At 40.5% G+C, this 21,427-nt stretch overlaps 1 protein-coding gene across 2 annotated transcripts in view; it reads right to left on the reverse strand.

Annotated features, from left to right (window-relative positions):
- Window positions 1–1,782: 1,782 nt before the first annotated feature.
- gabrg3 (gamma-aminobutyric acid type A receptor subunit gamma3) overlaps window positions 1,783–21,427 on the reverse strand; it is a gene marked incomplete at both ends in the record, with an annotated part of 76,815 nt that continues 57,170 nt past the window's right edge. The window contains 5 exons of one of the 2 annotated variants that reach the window (XM_079244862.1): window positions 1,783–2,064; window positions 4,906–5,105; window positions 10,473–10,625; window positions 11,826–11,963; window positions 17,885–17,967. In XM_079244862.1, the coding sequence (XP_079100988.1) occupies window positions 1,783–2,064; window positions 4,906–5,105; window positions 10,473–10,625; window positions 11,826–11,963; window positions 17,885–17,967 (856 nt within the window). The remainder of the gene's footprint in view (window positions 2,065–4,905; window positions 5,106–10,472; window positions 10,626–11,825; window positions 11,964–17,884; window positions 17,968–21,427) is intronic. The other variant, XM_079244863.1, reaches the window with a different exon arrangement.

Here is a 21,427-nt window from a genome sequence, read left to right on the forward strand (position 1 = left end):
TTACATACTATACCTTTAAAAGAAAGTACTTTTTGTTTTTCCTTTTGTTTGTTTTTCTTGTATAATTATTATTTTACAGACTTTACTCTGGTCATCTTGCAACATTGTGGCTTCACAAACACAAAGTGAGACGATAAAAGTGGAAAACCTACGACACGTGATGAAGAGGAGAATCACAACGATCTTTCCAGATCCATGAATGATTACCTCCCAACAGTTGTGATGTTGATGTGAAATATGTGGACATTTTCTACATCTGCTGAAGTTGGTCAGAGAATCTGAAAATAATTTCCTAAAACACCTTTTGCACCAAAAGTAGTTTGTAAAGCGCTCTGGGAACCATTAACAAACCATAAAATACCACCAAAAGAGCTGATTGCACAGGTAAAACGTTTCAACGTATGCCAGCAGAACCGAGACATCGTCTCAGCTCAAGGTTCAGCTGAATCATTCTTTTTGCAGGCTTTTCCACGTGCACCTCACAGGGCACTAACAGTGTTGGAATGAGTCATGTCTAATGGCTGAAAAGTTAGAATAAAGTGATTACATTGCAGTGGTTGCTTTAACAAATGGCCATTTATTAAATGTAATTCAAAGCTCTGAATAAGAATAGCCACAATCAGAGGAAGCCAGGCTCCTCTTCTCTTTTCTCTTTTTATAATAATTATTCCCTGATTATTGTCACAGATAGCATCTACCCCTCCATACTGTAGGAAGGCACTATGGATGGTTTGAGCGTCCTTGGATTTTAATCAACGGGATTGGACTGATGGCTGGGTAATAATATTCCTACAACACGCGTCGTCGTCCTGACGGAGAGGTCTGGGCAGTAAAGCACATTTCCGTTGTTGTTGGCTGTCAGCACATTCACACTTTGTACAGCCACATACAGCATATGGAGGACCTCAGGAGTGTGTCGTATCCTCATGCTAAGGTTAAGGCTCGTTCCCAATGAACGCGAAAGTGCCGCGGTGCGGCTGACTGTGGCGGCAACGCCAGCCAACTGGACTGGTTCTACCAGGTACGCTGCGCTGCGTTTCTGAAGCATCCCAGAAGCGCCGTCGCTACACGTCGTCCTATTTTTGCCGCTTGGAAACCACATCAATCCAGAGCAGATCGGATCGTTCAGGCAGGAAATCCGTTGATGAAAACCAAAGTGGATCCGCTGGACTTTGCCAGCGAAAGACTACATGTCTACTTTGGATGCATTTTACTGTGAAACATCAGCATTTCTCCATTACCAGCACCAAGCCGCTCGGTGCGAGACGGTTTCGCTTAATAAACGACGGCGTGGAAAGCGTGTATTTATCTTGGAGGAGGAAAGCCGTGCGGTTTCGTAACCTGTCGTTTTGACACCACACATTCCTACTATAAAGAAATAAAGAGCAGACACGTGAGACACGGTCCAACTGTGTCTGCTGATTCAGTTGCTGGTTTATTGTTCACTTTGAAGCCTTTTTTAAAAGGCCTACACCAACTACGGCGTGATGACGCCATCCTCATGTGAACCGCGGCACAGACGTTCCGATCTGAAGCTCTGCTGGTGAAACAGGGTGCACCTGCTCCGCAGCGCTTCCATAACGCTTCGGCGTTCAGTGGCTCCCCGGGGTTACTGGGGCAGAGATCTTCCCCACTGTCTTCTTGTTGGTGATTTAATATCCAGGGAAGTGTGTCTGGTACCACACACAGTTCTTTTTGCGTTACAGTACCTTTTATTGTGACTAAAAGTCACCATTTTGTTGTCGTCTTGCTTCTGAAACACACGGGGGAGGAAATAATGTACTAAAGGTAGAGATAGCCTACCCAGTAGACAATGTTGAACAGCAGGAAGGAGGTGGGGAAAAAGACACGCGAGTACGCGTCCAGCTCCAGCAGATCTATGTGGACGCGTCCTTTTCTCCACCCGCCTCCTTTGCACTCCTCAAAGCAGCAGAAGAAGCTCTGGCAGTCTTTTCCATCCAGGCAGTCATAGAGGCAGGCGTCTTCCAAGTCCTGCCAGTACATGGAGTTGTTCAGCGCGATGACGGTGTGTGGGGGAGGTCGCACATCAAGGACAGAGTAGTTCTGAAAAATTAAGAAAAGGAAGATGTTTTAAAGTGTTCTCCAGGCTTCACATCAGACATTTAAAAGCTTCGTACAGTTGTGAAAAAAAACAAACATCCACTTTGTGACCATGTGTTACTGGTAAAATCTACTTTATGCGCCAACTTTCTGCCTTTTTAGCACATTTTATGTCCGAGTCAAGTCAAAATGTTTCCATAGAAACATTAAAATGTTACAGCAGGGTGCAGGAAGCCTTACAGACAAAAACTAAAAGAAAGTAGATAAATGCATGAAGTAAAAGTTAATTAACTGTTAACAGTTTTTAATCTTGATTCACAGCAGCTGAGTTTCAGCAGAACTGCAGGTTTCTGTTCCACATGAGGAGCATAAAACCTGAACGCTGCCTCCATGTTTGGTTCTGACTCTGACAACAGAGTAGACCTGACCCTGATGACCTGAGGGATCTGGTTGGTTCAGAACAAACCAGAAGATCCTGAACCATTCAGCGCTCCAGAACCAAAGCAGCGTTTTGAGGTCAGGACTGGAAGTCAGTGTAAAGATCTGAGGACTGGAGTTCTGACCCACTCTCTTGGTCTGAGTGAGGACTTAGTGTTCTGGACTACCTGCAGCCGTCTGATGGAGCTTTAGGAGGACCTGTGAGGACAACGTTACAGTAGTCTAGTCTACTATAGAAAACCACATGGACAAGTTTTTCTAAATCCTGCTGAGTCATCAGGCCTTTAATGCTCCAGATGTTCTGGAAGCGATAACAAGCCTAACCTCATAACTGTCTTCATGTCATACAGGTCAGGTCTGAGTCCGGGACCACTCCCAGATACAACTTTGTAGTTGGTTTTTAAAGGGGAAACTGAAAGTGCTTTATACCCAATCTGAAACAGTTCTCTGATGTATCAGTGGAACTTTGGAGCCCTGCTTTGGTAAACGCCAGCTGCTTCTCCCCCCCCCTGACAGCACTGATCAGGTGGCGCTTCGTTCCAGGCAGCTCCTGTCATTTTTATTATTTAAAAAAAAAAATCTTTTTACTTGTCTTCTTGGGCGTTATAGCAGCAGAACGATGGTCTGGCGACTGTTGTTTTTTCCAAACTGAAATTAAGAAAAATGACAAGCAAAGAAAGTTTTGTACTTTTTTTTTTTGTGTTTGTTTTTAATCTACAAAAATCAGCTAAATTAAAGAATTGTGAGAATCAGAATTTAAATTGAATCGGCACCCAAAAAATCAGAAACAGATTGAATCGGATGAAAGCATATCATCCCGGCCCCATCCAGAACGGCCTTAAAACACATCCACGAAAACAAAAATGATGTCTTTTTCTTCCCGTGTTCTTGACAACAGGAACAAAGTTCTCGCTTCTCGCGGAAGATGTAGCAGGCTTCAATGGTTTATCCTGTGATGAATCAAATGGGTCATCCTATTCTAAAAAATGGAAGCCTGGAAAAACCATTTTAAACTTTGTAAAAAGGCAGATGCAGCGGTTTTCTGTGGGGTCAGTTCAATGCTGTCATACGGCAGAGATAACGCCACACACAGACGTGGAGAATAACTTGTTTATTCTTAAAAAAATTGGCGCGTGACTTCAGCAGATTCATCTCAAAGTAAAAATCTCTGGTAAAAATCCCAAATTCTACGTTTATTTTAACATGTGCCGCGTTTGGATGGACGTTGGTCCTTCAGGGAGGATTCACCTCCTCAAGCAGCGGCACCGTCTACACAGAAGTGTCATTAGGGGCGTTTCCATTACACCTGGAATTGTGCAAAAACTAAATATTGCAATAAAGTAACGCTAATGGAAACACCTACTTTTTGAAAAATAGAAGTCTTAAATATCACTAAAAAGTTTTCACGCTGTTGGGAAGAGGTTTTTCTGATGTTTCAATAGAAATATATCGCAGAAGTGTCATGGAAACACTTTCGTCACATTTGCGTGTCCCCGGACGTGACGTGGGGGGGTCATGAAATGTTCATCTCTGGTAAAGATGGCGCGGTGCAGAACAAACAGTGAATTACAGAGTTTTAGAAAAGAAAATGAGGGAGAAAGGCTTAGAAAATCTGTAGTAAATTCTCCGCAGCAAGTAGAAAACCCAAAATAATGCTACGTGGCTAACTTGCATAAGACACAATTTTTGCAAAATCTCATGAGAATAATGAGATTTGAGATGAGAGACCTGAGGCTAATGCTCTAAACCCTGTTCAGTGGAAACACCTGCAAATTATAATTGTTGTTTGTCGAAACTTACAAATATTGATTTTATGTGTGAAAAAATGTAATGAAAACGCAGCTCTAGATACAGGAATTTCAGGGCGGCCAGTTGGGGAGCTCAAGCTACCCTCAACAAGTCCAGGAGTGTCCGTTTGCAGGAAGAGAATCTGCAGCAACTTTCCGGTCAACAAAATAAATAATCAAATAATTTTCTACTAATGGATTTTCTAGTTTAATTTCTTCTAATGAGAAGTGAAAAAAATTCTGTTTCAGATAATAAACAATGAAAAACAGGCTGATTTTAATGGAATATGAAATAAGACCCTCGTCTTATGTTATGGAACATTTTCATTCCTAATAAAGCTTAAATATTTCAGAACAGGACATGATGATCGCATGAACCCTGTCTGTCAGACTGATGCAGTGCTTCCTAAAATAGTAACTTATGATCAGAGCTTACAAAGGAGGCAGTGACATCATGTCAACCGTGAACACATTTCTCACTTTAATCCTGCAATAACAACAAAAGCCAGGCAGAAAAGCTACTGTTTAATATGCAACAGTAATCCTGCACATAATCTACATTTTACTAATTCCTGATGAGTCCATCGACTCCAGGAAAACACCGTCTGACCTAACTCACCGGTCTTTTAGGCTGCATGTAGCCGGGTCTCTGAACGCTGTACGAGTAGTAGTTTAACGTTGCGTACTCCATCAGGGCAGCGAAGACAAACAGGAAGCAAACGGTGACAAAAAGGTCCATGGCGGTGACGTAAGACACTCTGGGTAACGACGTCCTGGCCACAGAGCTGAGAGTGGTCATAGTCAGGACCGTGGTTATACCTGCAGGACGGGAGAAAGGCCAAACTCGTCACAGCATAATGATCAGTCATTTCCTAATGCAACAAAGTTGTTTCCATAAAACCGAAATGTTATTTCACTTTAGGTTTAATACAGTTCATATTTATTCATACCTTTCATTAAAGAAGTAAAAAAACAGCTGCCTGTAAAATAAGCTGAAATTGACGAAAGTAATAAATAAAAATTTTATGAAAATTATTACATTATTTTCTCATTCTGGTTCAATAGAAATATTTTTTAAAAAAAAAGCAAACAAATAAGACAATTACATATTACATCACTCATAAACTAATATTTAGTTGAACAATGCTTTAATGTTTCCGCTCCAGTCAGACTTCTGCACCTGTTGACAGGTATTTTGTCCCACTGTTCAACAGAAAAGTCTCTAATTTGTCCAGGACACATTTGTTTGTTTGTTTGTTTTTTTTCTTTCTTCAACTCAATTAAATGAAAAAACAGTGTCTTATATTACTGAATGATATTTTTGCAAATTTTTAGTCATTGTTCCTTTTTTAAGTCTCCAGTTATTTGAGTGACTGTTGTAAATTCAGCCTTTTCTTTAATGAAAGGGGATGAATACATATGAGCACAACTGTACATCTGGTGTAATAAAGTCATTAAAATCTCAAGAGTTATGTTAAGTCAGCGGTTCAGGATTTATGAAACACACACACACACACACATAATCCCATCATTGCTTGTGCCGTTTAAACCCAAAGAATGAGGATGAGACAAGATGGACAATGTGCATTTTTTATCATCAACTTTTCAGCAACTTATTAAATACCTACGGAGTCATTTATTGTACAAAGCAAAACAAACACAACATACAGCAGCTGCCAATAGACTCTGGCTTCCTCATGAGTTCTGCTGGCTGCAGGGATTTACTGTGAGGACTGCGATCCTGCATGTCCCCATGCTGTTCTAACATCATCACAAGCAGAAGCGGCTCTGTGTTGGAATTAAGAAATAAAGATGTGAGAGGAGTAAAAATGACGAGCTTAATCTTGCTAGGTTTGTAGCGCATGTGGTTGTAGGCTGAAGTTGTATGAAGGCAAAATTTGAAAACCTTTCTGCTCTGACTTCTTTATCCTTTCTATGAGTAGATCTTTGGCCACTTATTTGTCCTTTTTAAATGACAAAAATGGGACACATTGTCTTATTCTGAACACTACTATTAGTGATTCTCTTCTAAGTGGTGTATTTACATTTGACAATAGCCATGTGGGAGGGTACATAACAGTTATAAGACGCATGTAAAAGTGCACTGACTGCTTTACGGGGGTTCTTTGGAGGGGGGTCCACAACACGTTATGTTTTTATAAATCTTTTCCCCGACTTTCCCAGTCTGGTCTACAAATGACGCCACGGAGGCTTCTTGCTTACAGACACTGCAGAGTGTGTGTGTGTGGGCCAAAGGGGGCCAAACTGCAGCTGGCGGATATGAAAATGTAACGGTGCTCTTAATAAATGTTACAGTTACACTGATTAAAACATTCATTTTGCAGGTGAGAACACCAGAGTTACTGGTGTAATAATGGTTACACTGGTTACTATGTTTTCTTAGACTGGTCAAAGTCACAGAATACATTTTATTTATGACAGAATATTAATTTGACTAAACTGCAGAACTTTGTGAGAATCTTTTTCACATTAAACAACATGATAAAATTTTTATCTGGTCCTGTTTAATATCTTATCAGCCAATCACACGGCAGCAACTCAACACATCCAGTCATGTAGACATGATGAAGACGACTTGATGAAGTTCAAACTGAGCATCAGAATGAGCAAGAAAAGAGATTTAAGAGACTTTGCATGGTTGTTGGTCTGAGTGTTTACTGGGATTTTCACACACAACCATCTCTAGTGTTTCCAGAGAAGGTCTGAAGAAGAGAAAATATCCAGCGAGCAGCAGTTGTCTGGACCAGAATGTCTGGTTGATGTCAGAGGAGAATGGACGGACTGGTTGGAGATGATGGAAAGACAACAGGAAGTCCAGTAAGCACTGGTTCCAACCACGACATGCAGAACATCTACAATGTAGACGTGTGTGAGAGGATGTGTGTGTGTGGTAAGATCAGATGCATGTTTTACAGTTGTAATGTTTTTAACTTCAGTGATGTGTGATGGTTAATATATATATATATATATATATATATATATATATATATATATATACATATATACATACATATACATATATATATACATATACATATATATATACATATACATATATATATACATATATATATATATATATATATATATATATATATATATATACATATACATATATATATATATATATATATATATATATATATATATATATACATATATATATACATATACATATATATATACATATATATATATATATATATATATATATATATATATATACATATATATATATATATATATATATATATACATATATATATATATATATATATATATATATATATATATATATATATATATATATATATATATATATATATATTTTTTTTTTTTTTTTTTTGTTGTTGTTGAATTATTTTTGTTGTTGTTGAATCCGCAACACCAAGAATTGAAACACTTCTGAATGAAAATTATTTGATAAACAACTTCCAGTTGGGAAAAGTTCCAGAAAAAGAATTTACTGGGTGATTTTACATTAATTCAGCTAGAAGCCGCATATTAATTATATCCAAGACAAAGCGTCTAAATCAGCTAGAATATTCTAAAAGGTAAAGGATTACATCGATGCTGAATCTCTGGAAAGACTTTCACTCATTCATACGTCCGGTGTTATGTATGCTTCACATGGACGTAGAGGACGTATATCATTCCTTATTCAACCATTATTTATATTACAGCAATATATTAATGCATATCTGCCTAATTTACTCCTTGTCAAACTGAAAACTTTGACGTTTTCCTGATCCAGTCCGACTGAAACCAAGCGGATTACGTTTGAAGCTGGACCGGATTTATTGCTGAAGCATCCAGAAGCTGTTCCCAGGTGGGCTGCGTCTGCCATCGTGCACTGAGAGGCTGCAAGGACTGATGCTACGTACCAGACCTCTACTGTGGCAGGAGGTCATCTCCATCTTTACAAAAACAAACAGTATATCTGGAACTGCTTTTTTATTTTTATTTTATATTTTGTAGTTATCTCCATAACTGTCTCTGCTCACTCCAGTGACGTGTAGTCAGGTTCAAGGCTGGTGAGGCACTGACATCTCAAGAGTCAGATTTACAATTGTAAGAACTGGAAAAAGCAAAAAAAAAAAAAGCACCTTGCCACAGCCAGTCTTTTTGCTTGTACCACTCAGTTTGAAAAGAACGACTCTTCTGCCCCGCAGTTTGAAGCAAACCTTTTAGCTCCGGCGTTGCTCTTCCATCACGTATCACCTTCTGTTTGGAATGGAAATCATGTTTTGAGAATTTTTTATTTTTTAGTGTTGAAATATAATCCTCCATAAAGAGATGGATCAGGCAGAGTATTAAATGGCCGTTGGCTTCAGTTTGGCGGCGACTTTCAGTTCCCTCTGCTGAAGCCGCTGCAGCTAGAAAGCACCTGCCAGATGGCGTACGCCCCCTTGAGGTGAGGCAGAGTACTGCGTGCCTCACCGGCTGACCTTTCTTTGCACTTTATTGTACGATCGGCGAGATAATTCTCTCTCACATACATAAAAGACATTGCACAGACTGTAAAAAGTCATGGTGTATCATTAATACTTATGTAAAGTTCATATTGGCAATAGGCAGAGGAACAGAAACGGGCACGCATCATGCTACCCAGTTTGTATTGGATTGCTGCCTCACCCAGGGTTTCTGCCATCGGGGATAACTCAAATTTAGCAAATTTTTTGTGATAAAATGTCAGAAATATGTATGTAGTAATACTGAACATGTATTTTAAAGATTAGTGGAAAATATTAATATTTACTGTATGCACTTTTTTCATTTTTTAAAGTCATGACAGGTGAGGCAGTGCCTCTTCTGACCGCTCACTCCACCTACATGTTGCCTGTCTCAACTTTATAATGTCGGTAACATAAGTATTGTTGAAACCTGGACTCTTTATGGGATTATCGTGCACGCAGGCTGATTTGGCTTGAATATGTCTCATGGATATGTCCTAAACCTCTACATTCTCCCATTCAGGCTTTCTGGATGTGTTGACTTTTAGCAGAACTCTGATACTCAACGTAAAACATGACTACGTTTCTTGTTTGTCTTTTAGTGACTTTCTGAAATAAAGTCATTAAAAGCTGCGGTGCGACCTGGGCGGAGTTAGTAAAGTGGCCATAGAGCCGTACATTTCACATACACGTTACCGTTGGCCGTATTTTTATTTGTAAATGTGAGCAGCCCGTCATTCAAGTGACAAATCACGTCTTCAGGTTGTGATGATTTCATTCTGTTTCTCTGCCGTCGCTCCTCAACGAGCTTTCAAGAGACAAAAACACATAAAAAAAATCTGATAGTGTTTCACTGAGGTCTCCATGGCAACAAGCTGGTCCAATCTATTTCAGGCGGACACCTCACACTTTCCCTTTAGCCTCCGCCTGACACAATGATTACCCTTCCCCGCCTGATGCCAAACTCCACTTTTTGTTGCTTTTAACTATAAAATGGCTCAAAAAGCACCACGAGTGCAGAGAACAATGCAGGTAACGTAGGTAGGAACTTGTGACGAAGCTAATTTAACAGCGTATTTGTCTGACTTTTACAGAAGCTGCAAGGTGTTCTTAAAGAGGCTTTATCTCTACTCCCACATTAACCGACTCTTTACAATCAGCCTGCATCCATCTGTTATCTCCATCCCTCATCCTGATTACCCTGCAATTGATCCACATGCTTTGCAGTAAAGATGACAGATTAAAAACAGCAGTTAATCTATTGCACTCGTGTGAATGTACAGTATCGAACATGGTCAAATGCAGACACGGGGCGGTGTCTGGCGCCAGGAGAGCCATTCGCCATGTTGTCCATCATAGCAGCTAAGCAAAAATGACAAAACAAGAGTTTTCTTGAGTTAAAAAGTTTGAAACTGCAGCATTTTTGTGCATGTCCTGCAGCTAAAAGCTTCAGAAAAGAGAACTTCACTGAAACAGGTGATGGATGGATAAAATGAAAACAGAGAAAATGTCCGTTACCTTCACAAACTCCACCGGACTGCACAACAACAGAAAGCATACACACACACAAAAAGGATGACAAAACAGAAAAGGTACGTTGAGTGATTTAAGTAAAAGAAAATGTCCAAGCAAGTTGCTAAAGATAGAAGAGAAAGCAGAGCGTGGCGAAAACGTGCAAATCAAAAATACGATTGCTGAAACGAGATGTTACCTAAAGCGGTTCTGGCTGGAGTGGCATCCTTTTTAATCCAGAAGGACACCCAGGAGAGAACCACGGTGAGGATGCAGGGGATGTAGGTCTGAATGGTGAAGTAGCCCATTCTTCTGCTCAGGTCAAAGTAGACAGTCATCACTACGTAGTCGCCTGACCAGGAAAATAACAAGGAGATGTTGCGTAAATGTCTTTAAAACTTTATAACACTAAAACGTCGATAATATTCTCATATTTAGCCACACAAAGCACCGAGTCTCCTGATACGAGCTTCATTTCCACTGAGCAGTCAGTTATTTGTCACCGTAGAAATGCTTCGTTGTGGCGGTTTGGTCTTTGCATAAACTAAACTTCTGTTCGTAGGTTCTGAAGCCACATCAGGCCACATGTTTATTTCTTTTAATCATTTCATGTCTACATTCAGTTAGGAGACAGAAACTGATGTTTGTTTAGAACAGAAGGGGTGTAAAAAACTAACATTTAGTAAACATATAGTAAAGCTTTTAATTTAATATAATTTTAATATTCATAACTGGTGTTTCACTTATATTTATTCCTCTCATATTAAATGTGGTTCTATTATTATTATTATTATTATTATTATTATCACCATTTTCATCATTATTGTTATCATTTTATTATAATTATAGTATTATTATGATTATGATTATGATTATGATTATGATTATTATTATTATATATGTATCATGTTATATAATTATAAATAAAGTTTGATTGACTGATTTAAAAGACTGCTTCAGACTGCTAGGGTTAGGGTTAGAAGGTTAGAAAAAAGGTTGTTTTGTTCCTCTGCCAAGAGGAACCTTTGGCATGTGAGGCTCTGCTTTGATTCTTAAAAGTTATTCTTTATTACATTTTTTATATCATGGATATGTTTTTTTTTTTTTTTGGCATTTCTGATGACAACCGCTGGACCAGACCGGAGAGACAGCAGAGAGAAATGGTGGAAAAAGGAGAAATGAAAAGGGAAAAGACAGAAAAGGGAGACCAGACACAGCATCCGATCAACCCTCTACACTGTCCAGAACCTGATCAGTTGTTGGATCCATTTCATTTCTTTCAGGTGCGTTGAAGAGGGAATACCTGGAAAACCTACTGGTTTGCAGCTAACAGTATTGAATAACCATATTTAATCGAACACATAAAGCTGGCAATAAAGTTTTTTTCTGATTCGAAATAAATCTGATTTCGATTTTGACCCTTTATATTATTATCATCCTGATAAACTGTGTTTCTGCAGCTTCACAGCAACTCGATGAAGAAAACATTGGCAGCACATTTCCACCTGGTTGTCAACATGTTTGTAACTCCTGAGGAGATTATCTTCTTTACCTGCTGTTGTCTTAATGATCTCCGTCGTGTTCCTCAGACCCATGAAATCAAACTGGTACAGACGCCAGGATTTCTGGTCCGCCGCCTCCACAGAGTTCTTCCTCCACTTGTAAATCATCTCATCTCGCGGGTATCCGTCTGTAATTAGACAGAGCATGTGTGTGTGTGTGTGTGTGTGTGTGTGACCCTCGGCACTACACGTCTCATCCTAATGACGGATACCCTGTGCAGACAGACCTAGGGCCACCCAGAGCAGCATTTGTCTTGTGCTGGAGGCTGCTAATGAAAAGACAGTCTGGGATGAAGACAAAGGAAGAAGGAAAGTAGATTAAGTTAAAGATTTGCTTCAATCATCTTGTGAATCTGTCTTGATGCTGGGTTTAACCTTCACATGATGCCTACGAGCGTTTACAATGTGAGGTTAATGATGGGTCAGTGGTTTCATGTTTGTTTTCATCAAACTCTTCCTCTGTCTTCAGCAGAAACATCTCATCTCAAGTAAAACAGCAAAATAATCTGCAATTTGACTTGATAGCAGTTTAATGTAACAACAGAGTCAGTGAATGAATTTCAATGCAGTTTCATCACATTTGCTTTTTTCATATAGTTAAATAAAACAGAATCAATGGTCCAATCCTACATATTTAGGAAATTACAGTTAAAAACAAGAATGATTGATAATATACTGAACACATTTGCATAAAATCACAATAATCAGCTTTAACTCTGGCATCTGAAGCCTTTGGTCATTAGATTGATGATGTCATCAGTTAGAGCAGTGGTTCCCAAACTTTTTCGGCAGGGCCCCCCTTTCATCATCGACGACAATGTCAAGCCCCCCTGTCTCGTCACATGAACCAAAGAAACATACTAAGAAATGCGCCATCAGTTTAGTGACTGTAATGTAGTTAAAACCATGTCAGAGTCAGTATCATGATCCTTTCTTCTGCTTTAGTGTGAAACGTTTTAAACCAGGAAGCTCTTCAAACTTCTTCAGGTGAGCCGAGCTTTCAATGAGACGGATGCTGCTTTAGTAAAACAACTCGGCTGGATATGATTGTTTATTTTATGGTTTATTTCTAAAGTAACCGACAGGATTTTCTGTGTTTTCAGGATGAAATTTCCCTAAGTGGTGTTGTAACTTGTTTGGTTTCATACGTCATAATATTAGAATATAATATTTTGATACATGCTAAATACTGTGGTCTCTTCATTCCCCATCATTGATTATTACTATTACCTGACTGTTACCTGTTCCAGCAGGAGTAAATATGCTGCATCATATTTTCTTCTCTTTTTTTTTTTCAGTACTTGAAGTCTCTCTTGTTGATTTATCATCATTCATCATTGGTACTTTTACAAATTTGTCCAGTGCCAAAACTCCCATGTTTTATTTAGCTTTGCTGCGCCCCCCTTGTGATAACCCTGGCCCGCCCTGGGTGGCCAGCCCCCCAGTTTGGGAACCACTGAGTTAGAGCAACAGGAAAACTACAGGTGGAAAAGAGGGCTTTGTCAGTCAGATGGTTGTTGTATGATTTAAAGTAGAACTTTTACTCATCAAAGTACCAGCTGCATCTCTGTCACTTCCTGTAACTAGATGACCTGTTCCAACCTTCTTCTTTCGTTTATCTTCATGTCAGAGGACCCTCCAACCTGACCGCAAACACTCGTCTGTTATTTCTGTCCTTCTGAAGACTTGATGCGTCTCAGTCCTCGAGCCTGAAACTCCAACAGCTTTTTATCCGCTTTAGGATCCATCCATCCATCTATTCATCCATCCACCCATCCATCCATCCATCCATCCATTCATCTATCATCCATCCATCCATCCTTCTGTCCATTCATCCATCCATCCATCCATCTATTCATCCATCCACCCATCCATCCATCCATCCATCTATTCATCCATCCACCCATCCATCCATCCATCCATCTATCATCCATCCATCCATCCTTCTGTCCATTCATCCATCCATCCATCCATCTATTCATCCATCCACCCATCCATCCATTCATCTATCATCCATCGATCCATCCATTCATCCATCCATCCATCTGTCCATCTACCATTCATCCATCCATCCATCTGTCCATCTACCATCCATCCATCCATCCATCCATTCATCTATCATCCATCGATCCATCCATTCATCCATCCATCCATCTGTCCATCTACCATCCATCCATCCATCCATCATCCATCCATCCATCCTTCTGTCCATCCATCCATCCATCCATCCATCTATTCATCCATCCACCCATCCATCCATTCATCTATCATCCATCGATCCATCCATTCATCCATCCATCCATCTGTCCATCTACCATCCATCCATCCATCCATCCATTCATCTATCATCAATCTGTCCATCCATCAATTCGTCCATCCGTCCTTCTGTCCATCCATCCATCTGTCCATCCGTCCGTCCACTCATCCACCCACCCACCCATCTATCATCCATCCATCCGTCCTTCTGTCCATCCATCCATCCATCCATCCATCTGTCCATCCGTCCGTCCACTCATCCACCCACCCACCCATCTATCATCCATCCGACCGTCCTTCTATCCATCCACCCATATATCCATCCATCCATTGAAGTTTAGTTTCTCACAGAATCGTCCATCAAGAGACAACTATTCACACACACTCACTCCTAGAGGCAATTTAGAGTAACTAGGTAACCTCACATGCATGTTTTTGGATGGTGGGAGGAAGCTGGAGTAGATAAATATTTTCATAGAAAATATCTATCTAGGCCACGGAGAATGACTTGTGGATGGTTTCTGGTCCACCATCCAGTAGGGGGAAGTAGTGCTCTGTCAACTGCTGACTGACTCGAGCCATTGTGGTCATTGTGAAGACCTCCTCAATCCCATCAACATGTCTTCTAATGAGGAAACAGAGCTGGCGGACTCAGGGGTGGGTTCTCTGAGGTTGTTAAAAAGCTGCCCTGCACTGGGACAGTGGTTCTGGACTGGCAGATGAGGGTCATGGTCTCCCTCTTAATGTATTATGTGTGTAATGTTCTACATACATGTAAGACAAATATAAACTCTACCATATTGTACTATTTCAACTGAATAGATCATCTGTGACAGACAGCTGGTTTTAGTAACATTAGTACCACTAATGTTTCAGCTGATCTGGAGTCTTTCCAAGCAGCTACAGGTGTGAGGTGATGTCCACCATGGACACGGATGGTCCATCTCAGATGATCCTACTTCCCCATTTCAAATTTTATCCAAGAAATAGTTGCTTCAACTAAAACTAGCTTACAGCTCAGCTAAACCTCCTCAGTGTTTCTGCACAGTGCAGGGAGGCGATGAATGAAGGAACGGTGGTGCCACGTTGCCAGTTCGTTCCTCTACAGTGGAAAACCCAGACTGGTGGTAAGCCAGGTTCCACAGTCGATTATCTGGTATTAAAAAATGCTCAAAGTAGTCTGCTGATATGGAGGGCTGAAATGATCTTTTTATCTGTTGTATTCAAATGTATTCACATTTTTCTTAAAAAGACTGAAAAGACAATAAACCCAAAAGTTATTTTTTTAGGATATTCAAATAATTAGATGTGTTGCAACATGAAACCTGTGTGGTCTGCTTGTTTTCTAAAAAAAAATACAAAATCAGTAATGGAATTTATGATTAACTGGATTGATAAAAATCATTGATAATGGCATTGTTATCAGTTAAATTATGTTTGTTCCCACCCTTACAGCTGTGATGTTATTTCAGTTTAAACTCTTCAAAGGCTTTCTCTCCTGCAGCATCCTCCACAACATGCTCAAATCAGTGGAAACAAATCACATGTCATTTCTGTACATGAGATTTAAAATATAATTTCCATCGTATGAAACAAAGCTGAGAGGATTTAACAGCTGTTCCAATTATCTGTTATTATTTTATTCTGCTGACTCTCCATGTTGCACTTATTTTAAACTGTTTTGATCATCTTAATGCCCTAAAGGTATTGCCCTAAAGGTATGCCCTAAAGGTATGCCTGAAAAATACACAAATCTGACTGGATCAGAAAACCAAGCTGTTGTCATAGAAACCAGCTTAAGGTCCTTTGGGAAGGAAATGTCTCTAATGCATCACAGTAGGGTGGCTCCAGACACAAGGCAGTCCAGTGAGTAGGCCTTAATAACACATTACTCACACTGCTCCATTACTAAGAACGTCACTTTTACCTTCATAAAGAAAAAAAAAATCCTTCCTCACCCACTCTTCCCATCCCCCCAGAGTAGGGCGGGTGGCTGTTTATCTCACAAGCTCGGGTTCTTTACCAGAGTCCTTGGAGCTTGAGGGTTCTACGCAGTATCTTAGTTGTTCTTAGGACTGCGCTTTTCTGGACAGAGATGTCTGATGTTTCACCAGGTATCTGTTGGAACCAGTTCTCCCGTGTGGGGGACACGGCCCCCAATGTTCCGATCCCTAAGTGGACTACTGTTGCTTTCACCCTCCGGACCTTTTCCAGTTCTTCCTTGAGGCCTTGGTACTTCTCCAGTTTCTCATGCTCCTTTTTTCTGATATTTCCATCATTGAGGATGGATACATCGTTCACTACGGCTTTCCTCTGCTGCTTATCCATGATCACTATGTCCGCTTGGTTGGCCACCACCATTTTATCTGTCTGGATTTGGAAGTCCCAGAGGATCTTAGCCCTCTCATTCTCCACCACCTTGGGTGGAGTTTCCCACTAGGACTTAGGGGTCCCCAGTCCATATTCTGCACAGATGTTCCTGTACACTATGCCACCTACTTGGTTATGGTGCTCCATGTATTCTTTGCCTGCCAGTATCTTGCACCCTGCTGTGAGGTGCTGGATTGTTTCAGGGCCCCCTTTCATAGTCTGCACCTGGGATCCTGCCTGGTATGGTAGATCTGGGCCTTGATCATTCTGATGCTCAGGGTCTGCTCCTGTGCTGCCATGATTAGTGCCTCTGTGCTGTCCTTCAGTCCAGCTCTCTCCAGCCATTGATAGGACTTGTTTATATCGGCCACTTCTGTGATCTGCCGGTGGTACATCCCATGCATGGGCTTTTCCTCCCATGATGGTTCTTCCATCTTGTGTTCCTCCAGACTCCATTGTCTGAGACTTCATCCCTTGGTGCCCTCTTCCTGATGTTTTCATGGAGCTTGAATGTTTAATCTTGGATAGTGGCCTTGATGCTCACTAGTCCCCGGCCCACTTCTTTGTGCTTAGTGTACAGTCGCTGGACACTGGACTTGGGGTGGAACCCTCCATGCATGGTGAGCAGCTTCCATGTTTTGACACCCGTGGTCTGAACTTCCTCCTTTGGCCAGCTTATTATCCCAGCATGGTATTGGATCACTGGCAGGGCGTAGCTGTTAATTACCTGGATCTTGTTCTTGCCATTGAGCTGACTTCTCAGTACTTGCCTCACTCGTTGCAGGTATTTAGAAGTCACTTTACTTGTTGCTTCTTCATGGTTGCCATTCGCCCGTGGTATGCCCAGGTACTTGTAGTTGTCCTCCACATCTGTTATCCTGCCCTCTGGGAGTGCAATGCCCTGCCCTCTATATGGATAACCTTTCCTCTCTTTGTTATCATTTGCCCAGATTTCTCCAGTCCAAATGATAGTCCAACGTTCCTGCTGTAGATCCTGGTGGTGTGGATCAGTGAGTCGATCTCCTGCTCACTCTTAGCGTACAGTTTGATGTCATTCATGTACAGGAGGTGGCTGATGGAGGCCCCATTCCTGAGTCGATATCCATAGCCAGTCTTGTTGATTAGTTGGCTGAAGGGGTCCAGGTCTATACAGAACAGCAGCAGGGACAGGACATCTCCTTGATATATGCCACATTTGATGGAGACTTTTGCAATGGTGGTCTGCCACAGCCTCATTGAGTTTGCAATGAAGGTCCTTATAATGCCGTTGATCTTGTACAGCTTCAGACATTCCAGGATCCAAGATATATATATATATATATATATATATATATATATATATATATATATATACGTATATAGCATTTAATATCAATTATACATATAATTAAATATATAAAGCATTAAAACAAAGCATACTCACAGCTGGAGAAGATTAATGGACATGAGTGTTCATCCATTGGAAAGTTGTGTAGCTGCAGCTGGCATTCTGCATTTATAGTCAACCTGCAAAATAAGTAAATTAAAAAAAAAACACCAGACTGAGTTTTGAATAAACTTTTTTTTTTTTTTTTTTTTACCAATTACAGATTTGATTAATCCCAACACAGAAAAGTTTTCCACTTTGCCTCATTTTATTTTAAATGAGGTTTAGTCATGTTTACGTTTGGCTTCTTCTTTATATGCTGGATCTTTATCTGGCATGTGAGGATTTCAAGGAGAACTTTGTCACAGAAAGTTTTTTCTAAAAATCTTTTCCTGTGTCCATACAATAATTTCCAGAAGAGAATCATTTCTGGTTTATTGCAGTGCTACCTGTGGCCCTAAACATCACCAGCATCCTGACTATTGGCTTTGTCCCATGTGCACATAGATTCCTCCTGATTCTCTGAATCTTTGGATGATATACACTGAAGATGGTAGAATCCTCAGTACAAACATTTTGACTTTGAGGAACGTTTTTCCAAAATGTTCCACAGTTTTTGGAGCCAGTTTGTCTCAGATTGGTGCACCTCCGTCCATCTTTCCATCTTTACAGAGACTACCTACGAAGTGCTTCTTTTATTACCAACCTCAATTCAAAAATATTCATTCATTCATTCATTTTCCGAACCGCTTATTCCAATTCAGGGTCGCGGGGAAGCTGGAGCCTATCCCAGCTGGCTTTGGGCGACAGGCAGGGTACACCCTGGACAGCTCGCCAGTCCATCGCAGGGCCACACACAGAGAGACGAACAACCACACTCACGCTCACACTCACTCCTAGGGGCAATTTAGAGTAACCAATTAACCTATCATGCATGTGTTTGGATGGTGGGAGGAAGCCGGAGTACCCGGAGAGAACCTACGCATACATGGGGAGAACATGCAAACTCCACACAGAAAGGCCACTGACCAAACCAGCCAAGGATTGAACCAGCAACCTTTTTGCTGTGAGGCCACAGTGCTAACCACTGCGCCACCGTGCAGCCCCCAATTCAAAAATAGTATTTCTAAAATTATTTCCCTCTTTTTAGAAACAGTTTGTAACACTTTGGTGGACTGTTGCCCATCCTTAACTTTATAAAATGATCCTGTAATACCCAGTTCCTTTTTCCAACTAAGGAGTATCAGGCGTGGCGCTAAAAGGGTGGAGACTGCTGTAGCCTCCGCCTGGTGTCTTGTTATGGTTGTCTCCTGAAGGGACAGCCACAAACAATGCAGACAGTGGCTTCAGACTCATAACTTTGTTTCACATATATGAAGAAGTATCAAATTTACTGTTTGTCCAAAGCAAATTTGGTTTTGGGAAAAGCTGGGTCCTGCCTGCATCTGTGACACCCTCTGCTCCAACAGTTTGGTAGGGGTACGCGGTTACTTTTTAGTAAATAAAGGAAGGTCACCGTGCGAACGCACAACACAATTCCCTGCATGCAATCATTGAACTCCTACCGAATTGTAAATATTTGCACATAGTATTGATACTTTTTGTACTGGACTGAATGCTCATAGACACAACAATCATGAACAATGCCATTATACAATATACATTTTTAACTATTCAACTCCTGCAATTCACCATCAACCCTTTCAAATGTGCACATTACACCATAATACTTTAACAATGCATAATATGTCACACATCTCAGGAAAGGAGAAATATAACATGGCAGAGTTTAAAGGTTCGAACTGAACCAGACAAGCTGGAGTCATCAGACAAGCTTTGCAAACCTTCAGTTAGCAGGAGCCCCATTTAAAATTGTCTGGAGATAAAAACTAAAACGCAAAAAATTTACTTTAAAAGCCAGACACAGTATTTGATTCATGTAGGCACTGCATGTTCTGCAGATTTGTCTGATTTTTGGCAACATCAACAAAACTGATGAAAAACATTCGGTATTGTGGGGAGGTAATGTCTCATCTTCACACTTCCAGCAGCTCTTGCAACCTTGAATTACGGCGTTTGATGGCGACGGTGTTCTCACAAAAGCGACATGCAATTTTCTCAGAAAATAGACTTCTGTAATTATCACATGTGGCTGCTCGGGGAAAGCTGTCTGGTGTGATGCAATTATGAAGCCAGAGTGCTGTTGACCTTCAATTATAAACCAGTTAAAGAAAGCTGCTATCATTTCTTATCTCAGTGGGAAACAAGGCAACAGGAAGCATCCAGGATGTGCCTACCTTTTCTTACAGGATGAAATGGACCAGATCTATTCTCACATCAAACCAAGTCGTTAAAAAATCAACCAGGATGATAAAAAGGAAGGCTCCTCTAAAGGTTGAGCTGCTTTTATTTCTTTTTCCCCCCCAAAAAATGGCATTTTCTGCTTAGTGAGAAAGAGTGGAAGATAAAAGCAACATAAAATGCTGTCTGGGATTGGACACACGAGACAATAGACGGGAGGGGAAAAGTCGAGAAAAATCTTTGCAATTCAATTTTAGTATGATCTTTCAATCATATTAAAGTATGGAAATGGGACAGTACCATCCATGTGAGGGAGGCATGGACATCATAAAATGTCATCTCTGTTTACTCCAGCCAAGCTAGTGGACAATTAACAGCAAATGACATTTCATTGTTTTTCCATCATGCCATCAGCAGATATTATTCCCCCAAATTTGCTCTCTTCTTAGGAGTCAACAAAGCTGCCTGAGTCAGAATCTACTTTTGTTTGTCATTCGATGTGGTCATTGAAATGCTGCTTCTTTGTTTGTGTGGAAATGTACAGGCTCTGTGTGTACGCTTCCACATCCAACATTATGTTTCCCAGACTGAGATATAATGAAAAACGTATAATGTGGAGGTCTGATGCTGCATGGCGACAGTCATTACACACACATTCATCAAGTTCTGACAGAGACAGGGCACCAAATAGACTGGCAGCTTTCCTGAGATGCTTATTATTATGTTGTATTGTGGAAATCTGTGACTACAAATGAAGCTTAAGGGTTTGAGGTTCAATACCTCTGTAAACTGGTTTTAACAATCTAGCAGCCAGTTTGCACTAATAGTTGTTAATGACAAGATGTTTACATTTGAATTGCTCTCACAAATAACTCTGCATAGACATTTCCCATAAACAATATGACCTAATAACAGTTCAAGTATAAACTGACTGGTTTAATGATTTTTTTCCTATTAGCAGATTATCATGAAACAGTCTTCACAAAACATAAAAATAGCAGGAAGTGGCAGTCACGTATAGACGACATAGCCCTCAAGACCCTTTTACGCTCCCCTAAAGATGCAAATGGAGATGTCTGTTTCAAATATTGCCATCCTCATACTTCCATGTGTCTTTTATGTTGCTGTAGTTAAGTCAGTTCCTCCTCTAGTGGGTAGTGCCGAGCTCAGAGTCCACTTCCTGATTTGGACCCATTCTGATCGAAGCAGAGTAGTCAGCGGTTTAAAGCTCCACTGCTGAACTTTTGCACATGACACCCCCTAATGGAGACTATCTTGCTCCAACCAGTAAAGTCATTT

The sequence above is a fragment of the Telmatherina bonti genome (genome assembly GCF_933228915.1).
Source record: "Telmatherina bonti genome assembly, chromosome: 8".
NCBI lineage: Eukaryota > Metazoa > Chordata > Actinopteri > Atheriniformes > Telmatherinidae > Telmatherina > Telmatherina bonti.